The sequence below is a fragment of the Chinchilla lanigera genome, unplaced genomic scaffold (genome assembly GCF_000276665.1).
Source record: "Chinchilla lanigera isolate Chin_1 unplaced genomic scaffold, ChiLan1.0 scaffold00040, whole genome shotgun sequence".
In the NCBI taxonomy this organism is placed as follows: domain Eukaryota; kingdom Metazoa; phylum Chordata; class Mammalia; order Rodentia; family Chinchillidae; genus Chinchilla; species Chinchilla lanigera.
The window spans coordinates 10,027,784-10,042,082 of NW_004955441.1; the positions used below are offsets into that span (position 1 = coordinate 10,027,784).

A 14,299-nucleotide genomic window follows, 5' to 3' on the forward strand; every position below is an offset into this window, starting at 1 on the left:
ATAGGAACAATACAAACATTACAGAGTTATGGATAGATTAGTAGGAAAATATCAATGGTTGCTGTAATCCATGGTGGTATCTTCAAAGTGGTTTCTCAGGAAGACAGATACAAAAGAAGGATCTAACAAGTAGTTATAGCTTAAGGGTTGTCAAAAATCAAGTGAGGGCTGGGAATTTAGCTCAGTGGCAAAAGCGCCTGCCTGGCATGCGCAAGGTCATGAGTTCAGTTCCCGGTACCGGAGAAAAAACAAAAAAAAAAATCAAGTGAGCCGTCTGAGTCGAAAGCCATTTTTTGTAGTGTTTTCTCTCCAGCCTCCCATTGCATTGAGAATTTTTTTTTTCTAGTTCAAGGGACATAGTGTTTCAGCCATTTCAAAAAACAACTTCTAATTTGTTAACATTTTAATTTTTGTATTTTATGTTACTTTCAGTAATTTTTTTTTTTAATTGTACTTTGCTGTGGTAATCCAGGCATAAATTCTTACTTCTTCTGTGATGTATTGTTTTTCCATGTCGATTGGTGAGGCTTCTGTGACTTTTGTGTAGAAAAGTTGAATGGTATTATGACATTTTAGGTGTCTTTTATTTTTGGAGCTAGATGAGCAGGGCTTTGTGCATGGTAGGCAAGTGCTCCGCTGCTTGGCTGCACTCCAGCCAGCCATTAGGGCATTGCAGATATTTTGTGAGCCCTCACCAATATCTAAAACCTGCATAATTTATCAGAATTCCCATGCTGAAGTTGGAGCTGGAGTGAATTTTTCAAGCTAGTGAGAATAATTTTGGAAATACTTGTTCTAAGTCTTCTTACCTGGATGACCAGTTCTTCCAGAGTCTGGGCTGCTTTAAACAGATGTCATTTGCAGGTCACACCCATGGCTGTGGTCAGAGGTGAGTGCTGCCTTGGGGTCCCCGAATCTGTAGGCCTTTGTTTTGTTTCTTGTTGTATAGCAGTTCCTTGTGTTTAAATTTTAACTGGTTTTTACAGCAGTTTTGGTAAAGGTAAGTTATTTACATCATGATATAAATGTATATTATTTTTCAGTTCTTATGTATATTGATTGCTTAAGATACTAAAAAAATTTTGTGCCCTTTTCTTTTCTTTTTTTTTTTTTTTTTTTTGAGTCAAGGTGTTGCTATGTAGTTTGACTGGCATTGAATACACTATGTAGCCCAGTCTGGCCAGGAACTCAAAGCGATCCTCCTGCCTCAGCCTCCCCCAGTGCTGGGATTACAGCATATAGTACCATACCTGGCTGAAATTTGAATATTATTTTAGGTGCCACTTGGTATGGTGATGTCTTTGTCTGAGGATTCTTTGTATAAAATTACCTGATAATACATTGTAAGGGGCAGTATTGGAAATTGAGCCTGGGAATCACTAAACCATATCCGCAGCACATTTTTTGGTCTTTCTATGTTGCCCAGGCTGGGTTTAAATTGAGATCCTTCTGCTTCAGCCTCCCAAGTAACTGGTGTTACAGGCATCCAGTCTCTCACATGGCTTTCGTGATACCTATTTATGGATTCAGAAAGTTAGTCTGAAGGTCTCACTGACCTCCTTTTCTTCTCCCTTGATTAGGAATTACCTGTCAAATGTATGTTGTGGGTTTACTGCTCACCTCACTCCTTCTCCAGGCTGGAGTCTCTGTAGTGGCCTTCAAAGATGGCTTTGTTTCACAGATAACCAAATACCGGGGTTACAAAGCAGGTCTAAATAGTCTAAATAGGTACATGGAAGTACGTTCCTAATTGCCATCTAATCTTTAATCCTAACATTTGAAAATTCTTAACTTTCTGTACATGTCCTGTGAAACTGAGTGATCACATTATTCATATATTTTCTCTTTCAACAGGGGAAAATGCAGCGTTGCCCTTTTGAATGAGACAGAGTCCGTGTTGTCATATCTTGACAAAGAGGTAATTCACAGTCATTCTTGTTTTGTGTTTTTCTGTTACTGAAGCTCGTACCTACTTGCCTTTGTACTAAGGTATTACTGTACTGTTAGAAAGTGTTGCAGTAAAGGTGTGATGACTAGAATGAGTTTTGGTACTTTTGTTTTCCTGGCTAAGTGAGGTAAGAGCAAAACTTTTTCAGTCACCAGTTAAAGGATTTATAAGCTGTAGCACATGAGTTAGATTAATACTCCGGCTTCATGGTGTCATGAAATAAATGCTTTATCATTATACTTGCTCTCCACCCCACTTCAATGTGGTACTGGGGGTTAAACCCAGGCACAGTCCACCATTGAGCTTTAGCTATAGACACCTTTATTATTTTGAGACAGGGTCTTACTCAGTTTCCTGCTGTGGTCTCAAATGACTCACGATTCTCTTATATCAGCTTCCCAACTGGTTGGGATACAGGTATGGGCCACTGTATCTGGTTTTGTTTTCATTTTAAAGAAATAAATGGCTCTTGCCATTTATTTGCATACGCCTGTAATTCTAGCACTTGGGAGGCTGAGGCAGGAGGATTGTAGCGAGTTTGAGGCCAGTTTAGACTACACAGCAAGACCTTATCTCAAAAAAGAAACTAATCCATGTGTGTTCCTCTGTCTTTGCAGGAGGGAAGATAAGGAAAAGGAAACGCCTTCAGGGATGTATTTTATTCAAATTGAAAAACACTTTGTGTGATTTGGTTGTGCTGTACTGTTTATTACACAACCATCCTTGAGAGATCTGACCTCTTTTCTTAGTCATATTATTGAGATTAGCATATTTGACATTGGAAACCTGAAGAACTAATTTGTAATCGTTGTCTTTTACTTGTACCTCTTACGTTTTTGAGATTGGCACATCACCTATAATCTCAGCACTCTAAAAAACTGGCGCAGGAGGATCACAATTTTGAGCCTTGCTTTGGGCACCTTAGCCACTTAGCTAAGGGTAGAGTGTAGGTATAGGTCAGAATGAAGGCGCTTGGCACTTCCCCTACAAAGACCCTTTCTTCACTTTTTGTAACTTCTATGGTAAACCAAACATAGCTAAGAATATATTTGAACCTAACTAATGGTTTTATTTCATTTTTGTATGGTTTATGGCACGGCCCCTTTTAAAATTATAGTATCATATTAATATACTTCACAGGTTAAAAGTGACCTGAAATGCCTCTGCTTTAAAATCTGGTGGTGAGCCAGAAGCACTATCTTGAGTTCCTAACTAATAGTCTTTTGTTTGTTTGTTTGCTTGTTTCCAGTACTGGGAATCGAACTCACTGCCTCACGCTTGCCAGGCAGGCACTGTGCCGCTGAGCTAAATCCCAGCCTCCCTAACTAATAGTCTTAGTTGTTGATATCAAAAAGCAAAACAGCCAAGAAAAACCTGAGTACATAATGGCTGTCCTCTCTGTTAAGGAGAATAGTTTGTATATTTGTGCCTTTTTTTTTTTGTATTGGGAATTGAACTCAGGACTTTGCATTTGCCAGGTAGGCGCTTGTGCTGCTGACCTATATCCCTGGCCCATTCATGCATATTTTTTTCTCCTTAGCATTTTAAACCATGCACAAACATCTAATTCTGTTTTCCTTTTTCACAGTTGTTTAATCTTTTCTCCTGACAGTGAAACATTGTTAAAATACAGTACAAAGTTTTTCATTGGCTGGAATAACTCTTTATTCTTCTCTCCTTATTTCAGTATGTAAACCTAAGAGGAGAGAAATTTTTGTAGTCTGACAGATACCTCTTCTTGCAGCTTGCTTGGCTGGCCTTGGTGACTTGCTGATGGTAGGGATAAGCTCTTCTGGGTATAATGAAGTTTTGCAGTAGATTTCTGGATCCTAATAGGAAGCAGAAGATACGACTTTCTTGGTTCATATTCCAGTGGCTTTGCAGAATTCATCAGAAGCATGATGGCCAGGTCATTTTTACCCTCTAGGCTCAGTACCTCCAGGGCACTTGAGGCTTTTAAGGGATCATCGGAGTGTATGAGATGTATATGGGATGGTTATGTTTATATGTCTATCTCTGAACACATATGTGTGCTTCACGATGGAAAGGATTTCAATCATAATTAGTATTTAACTAAATTTCTACAGTGATAGTGATAGACTCCTTGTGAGTTCAACTCTTACATTGTAAATGTGTTATAAATGTGCCTTTAAATTCTTTGAATAAAATGTGTGAGAGACAATTGAAGCGTAAAAGTGCCTGGTATCCATGAAGACATCCCTGACATTTGGTGTGGATTTTATTGGTTAGGAGACATAGCAGTTGATTTTAGGGGTTTTACCTTTGAGTGGTTTAACTTTGTTAGCTATTCAAAATTCTTAGAGCAGTTAATGATTTTCTTTCAAACTGAAACACATAGTAAAACTTTATAGTCTTTTATTTAAAGCTGTTTCTTTTGGCTTTATTTAACACTATTTTACATGACAGTAATACCATACTCTCCTTAAAAGATTTATGAGGTTACTCACCACTCTGAAGTTTATGTTTTCATTATTGTGACATTGATTTTATTGCTTTATAGGAAATAGAAGAAATTGTTTACTTAGGTATTCTCTGTCATTTTTCCAGGACGCTTTTTTCTACTCATTGGTCTATGACCCCTCCGTGAAAACATTATTAGCTGACAAAGGTGAAATCAGAGTGGGTCCTAGGTACCAAGCAGACATTCCAGACATGCTCCTAGAAGGTATGTTTTCCCTTGGCTTTCAAGTCCCCTGAAAACCTGTATCTTAAAAATCAAAAATGATTTTTGTCCTCATATGGAAGAAGCAGTAACTTTCAGGGTAGACTTCAAAAGTAATGAGTCTTTATACTTTAGAGACATAATAAATAGCCATGGAAAAAATTTATCCAGTTGCTTATTTATGACTTCCTATTCTTAGGGCTGTAATTTACAGTACAGCTTTAAGATTGTTAGTGTTGACCTTATGTTTTGCTGTGTTATGCTAATGCCCTGAGAGTCAGGCCTCTTGAAGTCATGTGTCCCAGGTGGCTGTGGAGTCTCGAGAACACTGACATTTTGGTGGGGATTTTCCTGAGTTGTGTAGTGTGTATACCAGAAGGATGTAAAGGTTTGCATTTTAAAAATAGATCTTCCTACTGAGACCTAGTTGGTTTTTTTTTGTCTTTTTGAGACAGGATCTCCCCATGCAGTTCAGGCTGACCTTGAGCTCACTTTGTAGCCCAGGCTGGCCTTGAACTCACAACGATCCTCCTGCCTCAGCCTCCTGAGTGCTGGGATTACAGGCATGCGCCACCATGCACGGAGAGACCTAGTTTTCTTTTTCCAATTAGAACCACACATTAAAATCTTTAGTTTTTAATTCTAACGCTGCCAGTCACAATGCCACACGCATGTGATCTCGGTTAGTTGCGAGGATGAGGCAGGAGGAGTGAAAGATGGCGGCCAGCCTGGGCGACTTAGTGAGATCTTGTCTCAAAAATAAAATGTAGGAAAGACGTAGCTCAATGCAAAGGCCTTGGGTTCAGTCCCCAGTACTGGCAAAGCCAACAGAACAGCTATTAAAAAACAAAACCCCAGGTAAGGCAGTAGTATATTATGTAGACAGTGAACGGCTGCCCTTTCCTTCCTGCTAAACCAGTGTTTAGTTACTGTGAATGTTCAGAATGTTGTTTTCTTCATACTCGGACTTGCAGGCCATGTAATGCTGTGCTTGTTGGCGGTGAAGCGCGTGTTGTGTTCTGCAACTGCTGCTTTCAGTCTTCTTTGGGTGTCCGGTTACCATCTTTCCTTAAGGAGAGCAACGTTACAGTGCCTGTTAGTGATGGTTCTTCTATCTCCTTGGTGCACCATTAATTTCCTTTTCTATTTTCCTGATGATAGGTGTTTACTTTTTTATGATACTACAAATTATTCTGGCAGATAATGTATACATATTTTGTGAGGTAGAGATATTTTTCAGTGTAATTCCCTGGAAGTGAAATGGTGTGCCCTTTTCTGTGATGCTGGTGGAAGGAACCCAGGGCCCTGTGCATAGCAGGCAGAGTTCCCCCACTGAGCTGCATTCCCCACCAACGGTGGTTTTAAGAGTCACTTCACGATTGCACGTGCACGCTCTCTCTCTTGTGCTCGCTCTTTCTACACATACTGATGTTTCATTGTTCTTGTTTTGTGTTTCAATTTTTAAAGGTTGTGATTATGCTTTCCAAGTTTTTTAGCTCTTTTGGAAATCTCTCCTACTTGGTTATTTATCTTTTTTTATTGGCAAGGACCTTTTGACTAGTAAAAGCATTTGTCGTTTGTCCACAACTACTTCTAAGTATTCCTTCCCACTTTGTTACTTGATTTTCAAAAGAATTTAATACTTTTAAATTTGTTTACTTTCTTGCCACACAAAAGTTTAGGTTTTTTTTAGTTTTTCCTTAAAGGCTTTAATGATTTGTGTTAGACACAAAAGCCTCTACTTTTATGTTATATCTGACTGTTTAAAAATACGCACTCATTTCTTTTTTTGCACTCTTTTATAGATTCTCCTGTCTCTTTATTTTTTTCACTTTTATTAAGTGGAAGCTGAAAAGTTAAATCAGAAGATACTCAGGAGAGATTTCATGGACCATTGGGTATTTTAGTGCCTTGGTGGGTAAAGGAGGCACTTGTGAGTCATGTCAGGTTACACACTGCTGTGTTCTGAGCTCAGGTACCATCAGGAACAGTCAGTGATGATGAAGGGTGGGACGTTCCTGTATGTATTCCATTGTCCTTTCAGTTTTTAAGATAATAGTTCTTTTTTTTTTTTTTTCCCTGTGAATTAGCTTATTATAGGTTTAGAGATTGCCTGACCTCCTAATCTGTGCAAGTCAGCTTGTCCTACAGAAGTAGTTTTGGATGTTTGTATTTTTTAATGTTTGAGATTGGACTGACAGCATTGTACCTAAAAGGTTACTATTACTTCACTTACACACTTGGTTTTTAAAATATTGTTTCTTTTATTTATTTATTTAATTACCAGGAATCGAACTCAGGACCTTGTGCTTGCCAGGCAGGCACTTACGCCACTGAGCTATATCCCCAGCTCCATTATTTCAGTTAAACACTTGGTTTTGCAATAAAATTTTAAAGTACTGTACATAGTGCTACAGTGAGTATCCTCTTCTCTAATGAATCACTGTACACTGGAAAATGCAGATGTAACTGGAAAATATGCCCCTAGGTATAAAGTTGCTAAGTCATAGGCTCATGTGTTTTAAGTTTTACTGAAAAGGTCAAATTGTCTTCTAAATTGTATTTATACATGCACATTTTCCTTATTTTAATTAATTTATTTAATCTAGTAAGCCCCTTGCAGTTCTGGGAGTGTTTGACAAATGTTACCTTAGAGAATTCAGAAAGCCCATCTGTGTACATGTGTGTACAGTCTCAACCCTGATTTCCCCAAGAAGCCTTTGGTTACTTTCTTCTGAGTTGTGATCTCTTCCTTTGAATTCCAAGGCCATGTCATTTACGAAATTGTTTATTCCGTTTTCCTCACTTGACTTTTATAATAGTGGACTGCCTGAGTTACTGGTCTGTATTCTCTGGAGCACTGAGCCGAAGCCTAGGCACGTAGTACGCTTACAGTTTTACAATCTTCACAAAGGACCTGTAGTTTTTGAGATTTATTTTGCAGGTGATACTACTCTTAACAGCTTGTGCCTTATGTTCGCTCTGTCAAAGGTAGCCTTTGCATGTAGATAACGTGACTGTATGTTGATTAATATAATAGATCTTGAACTTGGTTGACAAGTGCACATTTACTTATAAGATACTGTTTTCCCCCGGTAGTCTTCTGTATGTGAGTGATTTATTCAGGCAATAGAATGCTTTCTTTAAATGAAACAGTATACATAACTTTAAAGCAAGAAGAGTCAGGTGGTTCCGGACAAGGGGGAGCAGACCCAGTGAGTCTCCCGTGGCACCCTGGTGAACTGTGGGTTCCGAGGTCACAGTGTGCTGGCTGCTGGTCTGCGCTGCACCTCCACCCCTGCATGCACTTCCCAGGTAAACTGCACAGGTAGTGCTTGGTGGATTTCTGTCTCTTTACAGCCTAGTGTGACAAAGGTCTTCACTCTTCTTGCTTTTCTGCATTTTTCAATCATAAAATTTATTGTACTCCAACATAAATGTCACAGGAGTTACAGTTACAGTGGAAGCAAAAAGTAGTACTCTCTCATATCAACCCTCTTCAACTGCTGTTAACCAGTGTTATTAATTTAATATGTTCTTCTAGACCGTTAGCTCTGAAGTTTATAGTCTATGCAACATTCCGTGCATTGTGTGAAAAATTCTCATTTATCTATCTTTTATATATTTTATGGTAGAGCAAGTTTTCCTCATGATTGTGCTTCAAAAATTCCTGGGGAAGAAACTTACCTGAAATTTTTTTCCCCTAAATGTTGAAGTTTATCATTAGTTTGTCAGTTTCCTCCCTTTGGATTTCATTAGGATTCTAATTGTGTGGGGAGATTGTGCACATATTAAAATACTGAACAGACTGTGTATCTAGTTCAGTATTTCTCCGTGGTCCCATTGTCCTGCGGGATCCTTGGCTTCACCTCACTATTTATTAGCGGGTTGGTAGCTGCAGTGGTGTTTCCTAAGACTTGCCCTTCGCTACAGCTCACTTCTCAGCATTCCCTTTCCTGTTGCTGCTGCTTACCTTCCCAGGGAACTTGGTTATCTGTTTGACTAGCGCCAGGGAGGGAAGGACCCTCCTTTCTCCGGTTGCTGTGGTTGCCAGTAACTTGTAAGTTAATCCAGGGAGAACAGACATTTTAATGATGTGGAACAGTCCTAACCAAATTCAATCCCCAGTACCAAGAAAGAAAAGTCCTAACCAGAGCGTTTTTCTTTTCTTCAAGGCTACTTTTGAATATTGTGGGAGTGAGAGTTCTTTTTAAAAATACAGTTTTAGTCATATAGGTTTTATATATTTCTTGTTAAGTTTATTTTTAAGTTGATAACTTTTTGGCTTTATTTGTGTGTATTCATCTTTTAAGAAAGAAAAATGTCACGTCTGTAGATTATAGAGAAATGTGGCTTTTTTTTTTTTGCCACCAGGAAACTCAGGACCTTGTACTTGCCAGGCAGGTGCTGTGCTGCTGAGCTATATCCCTGGCCCACCATGACACATATTGTTAAAATAAAAAAGGAAGAAGGCATTTTGGATTCTTACTGTCACCTGATGATATCCAGAATGGTTCTTGTCTTATAATCAGGCAGTCAACTAGACACAAGGGTAAAGAGTCCCCTTCGGGGTGGGTGTGCAGCTCAGTGGCAGAGTGCTTGCCTGCCATGTACAAGGGCCTAGCTAGGTTCAGCCCCTGGCATTGAAGAACAGAAAACAAACCAAGAAAATCCCCAACCCCCTTTTTTTTCCTACTTAATTTATTTGGGGAGAGAGGACGAGTAGGGACATGTCTTAGTCACTTTCCTTCTTAGCTGGACACAAAAGTAGGCACCAACAAATTACAGGAGGAAGAGTTTATTTTGGCTCACAGTTTGTGGAGGGAGATTTCAGTTCCTAGTAGGCTGGCTCCAGGGGAGGATGGCGTGGCGGGGAGGCATGGCTGAGGAGAGTTGCTCAGGGCTTGCTGGGCAGGAAGCTGAGAGTGAAGGGAAGAGCAAGGCCAAGGCAGGGATCTCAGTCCTTCTAGGCCTCTTCTGACCAGACCCCGCCCCCTTTTGTGGGGGGAGAGTTGAGACAGGGCTTCACTGTGTAGTTCAGACTTGTCTTGAACTAACTGTGTAGCCCAGCCTGGCCTTGAACTTGACGTGATCTTGCAGCCTCCGCCTCCCAGCTGCTGGGATTATAGGCTTGTGCCCCTGTGCCCAGTTCCCTTCCTCTTAATAAGAAGCCAGCCATTAGCCTCCATCACCTTCCAAGACGAGGCTTTGGGGGATCACCCGGATACAAACCCTAACAGGATACCAGTAGGCATCACCAGTAAGTCACCCTTGAAAAGCAGACCTTGCATCCCAGAAACGTCCACAGGTAGCTAATACTTCGTTGTAGGCAAATTACGTAGTATAGAAAATACCAGATTCAGAGGCAGATATTTAGGACTTGCTGCAGTCTGTGCTTACTGACTTTGTGATACTCTCAGAAGGATACATTTTAAGCGAGGGCCAGATTCCAGTTTGCACTGGCATGGGCTGTAGAACCGGGATTAATATCTTGGGTAGGTGGCAGCAGTAGCCCCAAGCCAGAACACCATACAGGCTGCCCTTTTTCTGAGCATGTTTTAATGGATTCTGAAAGATTGTTTGGTCATTTTCTCCCTGGTGAAAAAGGGGTTTTTGTTACTTTGTAGTTTTAAAATTCGCTTATGGCTACCCACCACCTAACAAACTCCCAAGAGCTGGAGATTGAAAGTTTTTAAATTTGGGTAAACCACCTGGAGGTTTTTCCATAGAAAAAGATGTTAATGTGAGAAATTTTCAATTACTAATATAGATGTATTATATTATAATTTAAAGAAGGAAATGTATTTTACACACTCACTAGAAATTTAATTGTTAAAGTGTTATTAAACTAGAATGAACTGCACAGGTTTGGGTAAAACCTATCTGATAGATTTTAATTGGGTAAACTTGGGAAATGACTTACCCCCTAGGTTCCCATTTCTCCCTCTTTAGGAAGGGAGCGGTAATGTGTAGAGGTGTGCCATGGCTTTGTGGGGATCACGGTTTATTGTGTAAAGGAAATAAATACTTTTTGTGGTGCATTTAGCACAGTGCCCAACACTTGTTAGCTGTTACTGTCACTTCTGCCTTGGCCACGTTGTTTACTGTTGCTCATTAAATAACAGTGTTCAGTGGTTGGGAATTTCAGGAGGTATCTCTGAGAAGAGTGAACTAATAGCTCTTTTGCTAACATGTTTAAAAACTGGAATTAGCTAATTTATAGTTCATAAACCGGAAAATATCAATAGAGAAAGTAGAAATTGTGTCAGTTCATAAGAGGCTCTTAAGTTAAGGAGAGTTTAAGAAAAAAAGTGCGAATTCTGCAGAAGTGCCTTCCTCTGGTGCAAGTAGTAGCTGATTTAGGGGCTTCAAAATCTGTATTATGTTGTGCTGTGTTAAAACCAAATGGGGAAACTTTGAGATGAAGGAGCTGTGAAGAAATGTCCTCTAGTGTTTGAAAAGGAAAGGAAAACCTCTGCATCTTGGATTCTGTTTTTAATTTCACTGAAACTTTGCTTTAGGACCTGCATCTCAGTGCAGGAAATATGAGTCTAGGGTTTAAAGTTTAAGGAGGTAAAGGACTGAGTGGCCTGTCAGTGGAGGTTTAATTGTGCTAGTATTTTATTATGATGCTTTGAAAAACATTGCTTGGTTTACCAGTTTCCTTAATTTTTGGAAGTGGCGTGGGTACTGGGGATTGAATAAAGTGTCTTTACACTGAGCTGTTCCACGTCTTTCTTTCCTTTTCTTCGCCCCTCCCTCCCTCCTTTCCTTCCTTCTTTCCCACATGAGCATCTCCCAGATACTGGCCCAGCATCTACTTTGGTAAAATATGAATCTTCTATCTCTCCTAAAGTGAAAAACATCAGGCTGGGTGTGTTGGCACATGCCTGTAATCCCAGCTTTGGGGAGGCTGAGGCAGGAGGACTGCAAATTCTAGTCCTGCCTGACCAGTTTAGTGAGATTCTGTCCCCTGCCCCCCAAAAAGACCTGGGGATGTAGCTCTGTGATATACTGAATTTGATCTCTATCGCGTGCACACGCACACACACACACACACACACACACACACACACAGAGTTAAGTACAAGCAGGCATTGATTGCAAATGCCTAGAACATTAATTTTCAACCCCTGGGCAATTTTGTCTCCCAGGGGGCATTAGACAATGAACAGGCATTTTTGGTTCTTAACCCCTGGTGGAGGGAGTGGGTAGATGAAATGATATTGGCAGCTCTTAGTGGAGACCAGGGATGGTGCTAAACATCCTATTACGTTGTTTTGTGGGATAGAGGAAGTGTTGAACAAGTGTTAGCTAACATTTACATAATCACAGTACTACTAAAAATTTCAAATATATACTCTCAGGCCCTCTAGTCTGTTTCTGCACTTGCAGTCAACTTCTTTTTTGTGGTACTGGTGACCGAACCAAGGCCTTGTATAGGCTGAGCAAATGCTCAGCTGAGCTGCGTTTCCACCCCAACACTGTTTTGATTATTGCGCTATATTACAATCCCATTCAATGTAATCCTTTTTTATTTTGATAATAATGCTGTTTGATTTATAGATTATTAAAGTTATTTTGTCCACTTGTAAAACTAAATTCATTTATTTTTTAATAAGAGCTTTAAAAATTTTTTGTGTGTGTGTATGTGGCACTGGAAATGAAACGTAGGGACACACTGAACTGTATCCCTAGCTAGCCCTTATTTTTTTTTAAACTTTAGTATTTTTGTTTGTTGTGTAGGTTTCTTTTTTCTTTCCCTTTTTCTTTTTGTCTTTTTTGTTTGTTTGTTTGTTGTTTGTTTTTTTTCTCCGGTACCGGGAACCGAACTCACGACCTTGTGCTTGCCAGGCAGGTGCTTTGCCGCTGAGCTAAATCCCCAGCCCCTTCTTTTTGTCTTTTTGAGACAGGGTCTCACTGTGCTGTTCAGGCTGGCCTTGAACTCACTTTGTAACCCAGACTGGTCTTGAACTTGCAACGATCCTCTTGCCTCAGCCTTCCGAGTGCTGGGATTACAGGCCTGTGCCACCATGCCCAGCCCTACCTTTAATTTTATTTCTTAATAAACAAATATGATGTTTTACATCATTATTATTACAGTTGGAATGCCACGGGGTTCCTATATTTGTCTTTATAATGGCATTGTAGTGTCCTGTTATTTCTTAGAGTTTTTTTTTTTTTTTTTTGGTTTGATCAGGAATCAAACTCAGGACCTTATGCTTGCCAGGCAGGTGCTATGCCACTGAGCTATATCCCTAGCCCTCATATCTTAATACATTGACCAGAACTTTTAATACAGTATTGAACGAAAATAGTGACAAATTGCATCCTTGTGTTTCTGAATTAAATGTAGCATAATGAATGCATTCCTATGATGGCTAGTACAGAGGAGATGAATTGTATTTAGGACAAAGAATATTTTACTTGTTCAGGAAAGGGCATCTAGGATGACAGTGTGATATTGCCTTAGTTCTAAAGAGTATGTGAACACCCTTAGGTGCTCTTAAGGGACATACTGAAGAAGTACATTGTCAGAATTTTCTAGAAATCTTAAATATAGCCAGGGGAGGATTAGGACTAACATTTAAAATCATTACTAGGTCTGCATTTCTTCCAGCATCTGTGAAGCAGAAATAGAAAGCAAAAAACATACAGTAAATTTGGTTGGTAAATACATTTCTGGAATTTCGAGGTTAGGAGGATTTTTTTTCTTTTTCTTTTTTTAGAGAGACTTTTATGGGCTAGATTTTTTGATGATATTGGGATTGTCCTGATTAACAATAAATGGAACAGAGAAGTGAGATTCTTACACTGACTAGAGGAGACATAACCAGAGCATGGAATTCATAACTACTGTCACAGGGCTATTCCCAAGATTGCTGCTGGCTTATGTAAATTATAAGTGAGTTAATTCAAGAGCTTGGCAGTTTTTCCTCTGTGAAGAGGTGATCAAACTGTGATATGAATAAAATTACTTGGTGAATCCAAAATGAATCTTCATGTAATCTAGAGTACAAGTATTTCATATAGAATATTTCTGTATTTATTCATTTGTTTTTGTTGCTGTTTTTGTTCTCTGGCATTGTCTATATTTTTGGTATTAGTATGAGGGCATCTAGGAGTATTTTATTATTGTTTGCACTGAAGTCATTTAGAATTCTTACACTACTCTTATGTTTGGTACATCGTTTAGAATCTATGGATGGAATAGAAATTTTTCATCTCAAATTTTTTTTTTTATTTTAAAGAGTAAAAGAAGGATAACATAATAATAGGGGGGGGCTTACCAAATTACGGACAAAGTGGTAGGAAATTATCAATGGTCTACAAGATAGTTTCTCAGGAAAACAAATAGACAAATAATAGTGAGTTACAGACAAAAGACATAGTAGATTATCAGTAGTTGTTGTACTATACTTTGGTATCTTCAAAGTGGCTTCTAAAGAAAATAAATAGAGCTATACATGAGTGACCTATTGAATAATCATTGACTATTCTCAATGGTTGTTGTAGGAAACACATAATAATAAACATGGATCCATTTACGAAATAGGATAGGAACAATACAAACATTAGAGAGTTATGGATAGATTAGTAGGAAAATATCAATGGCTGCTGTAATACATGGTGGTATCTTCAAAGTGGTTTCTCAGGAAGACAGAGAT

The 14,299-nt window shown here is 39.2% G+C and overlaps 1 protein-coding gene across 3 annotated transcripts in view; it reads left to right on the top strand.

Annotated features, from left to right (window-relative positions):
- Mta3 (metastasis associated 1 family, member 3) overlaps positions 1-14,299 on the top strand; it is a gene marked incomplete at its 5' end in the record, with an annotated part of 142,741 nt that overhangs the window by 62,057 nt on the left and 66,385 nt on the right. For all 3 annotated transcript variants that reach the window (XM_013517591.1, XM_005390920.2, XM_013517592.1), the window contains 2 exon segments: positions 1,855-1,918; positions 4,517-4,634. In XM_013517591.1, the coding sequence (XP_013373045.1) occupies positions 1,855-1,918; positions 4,517-4,634 (182 nt within the window).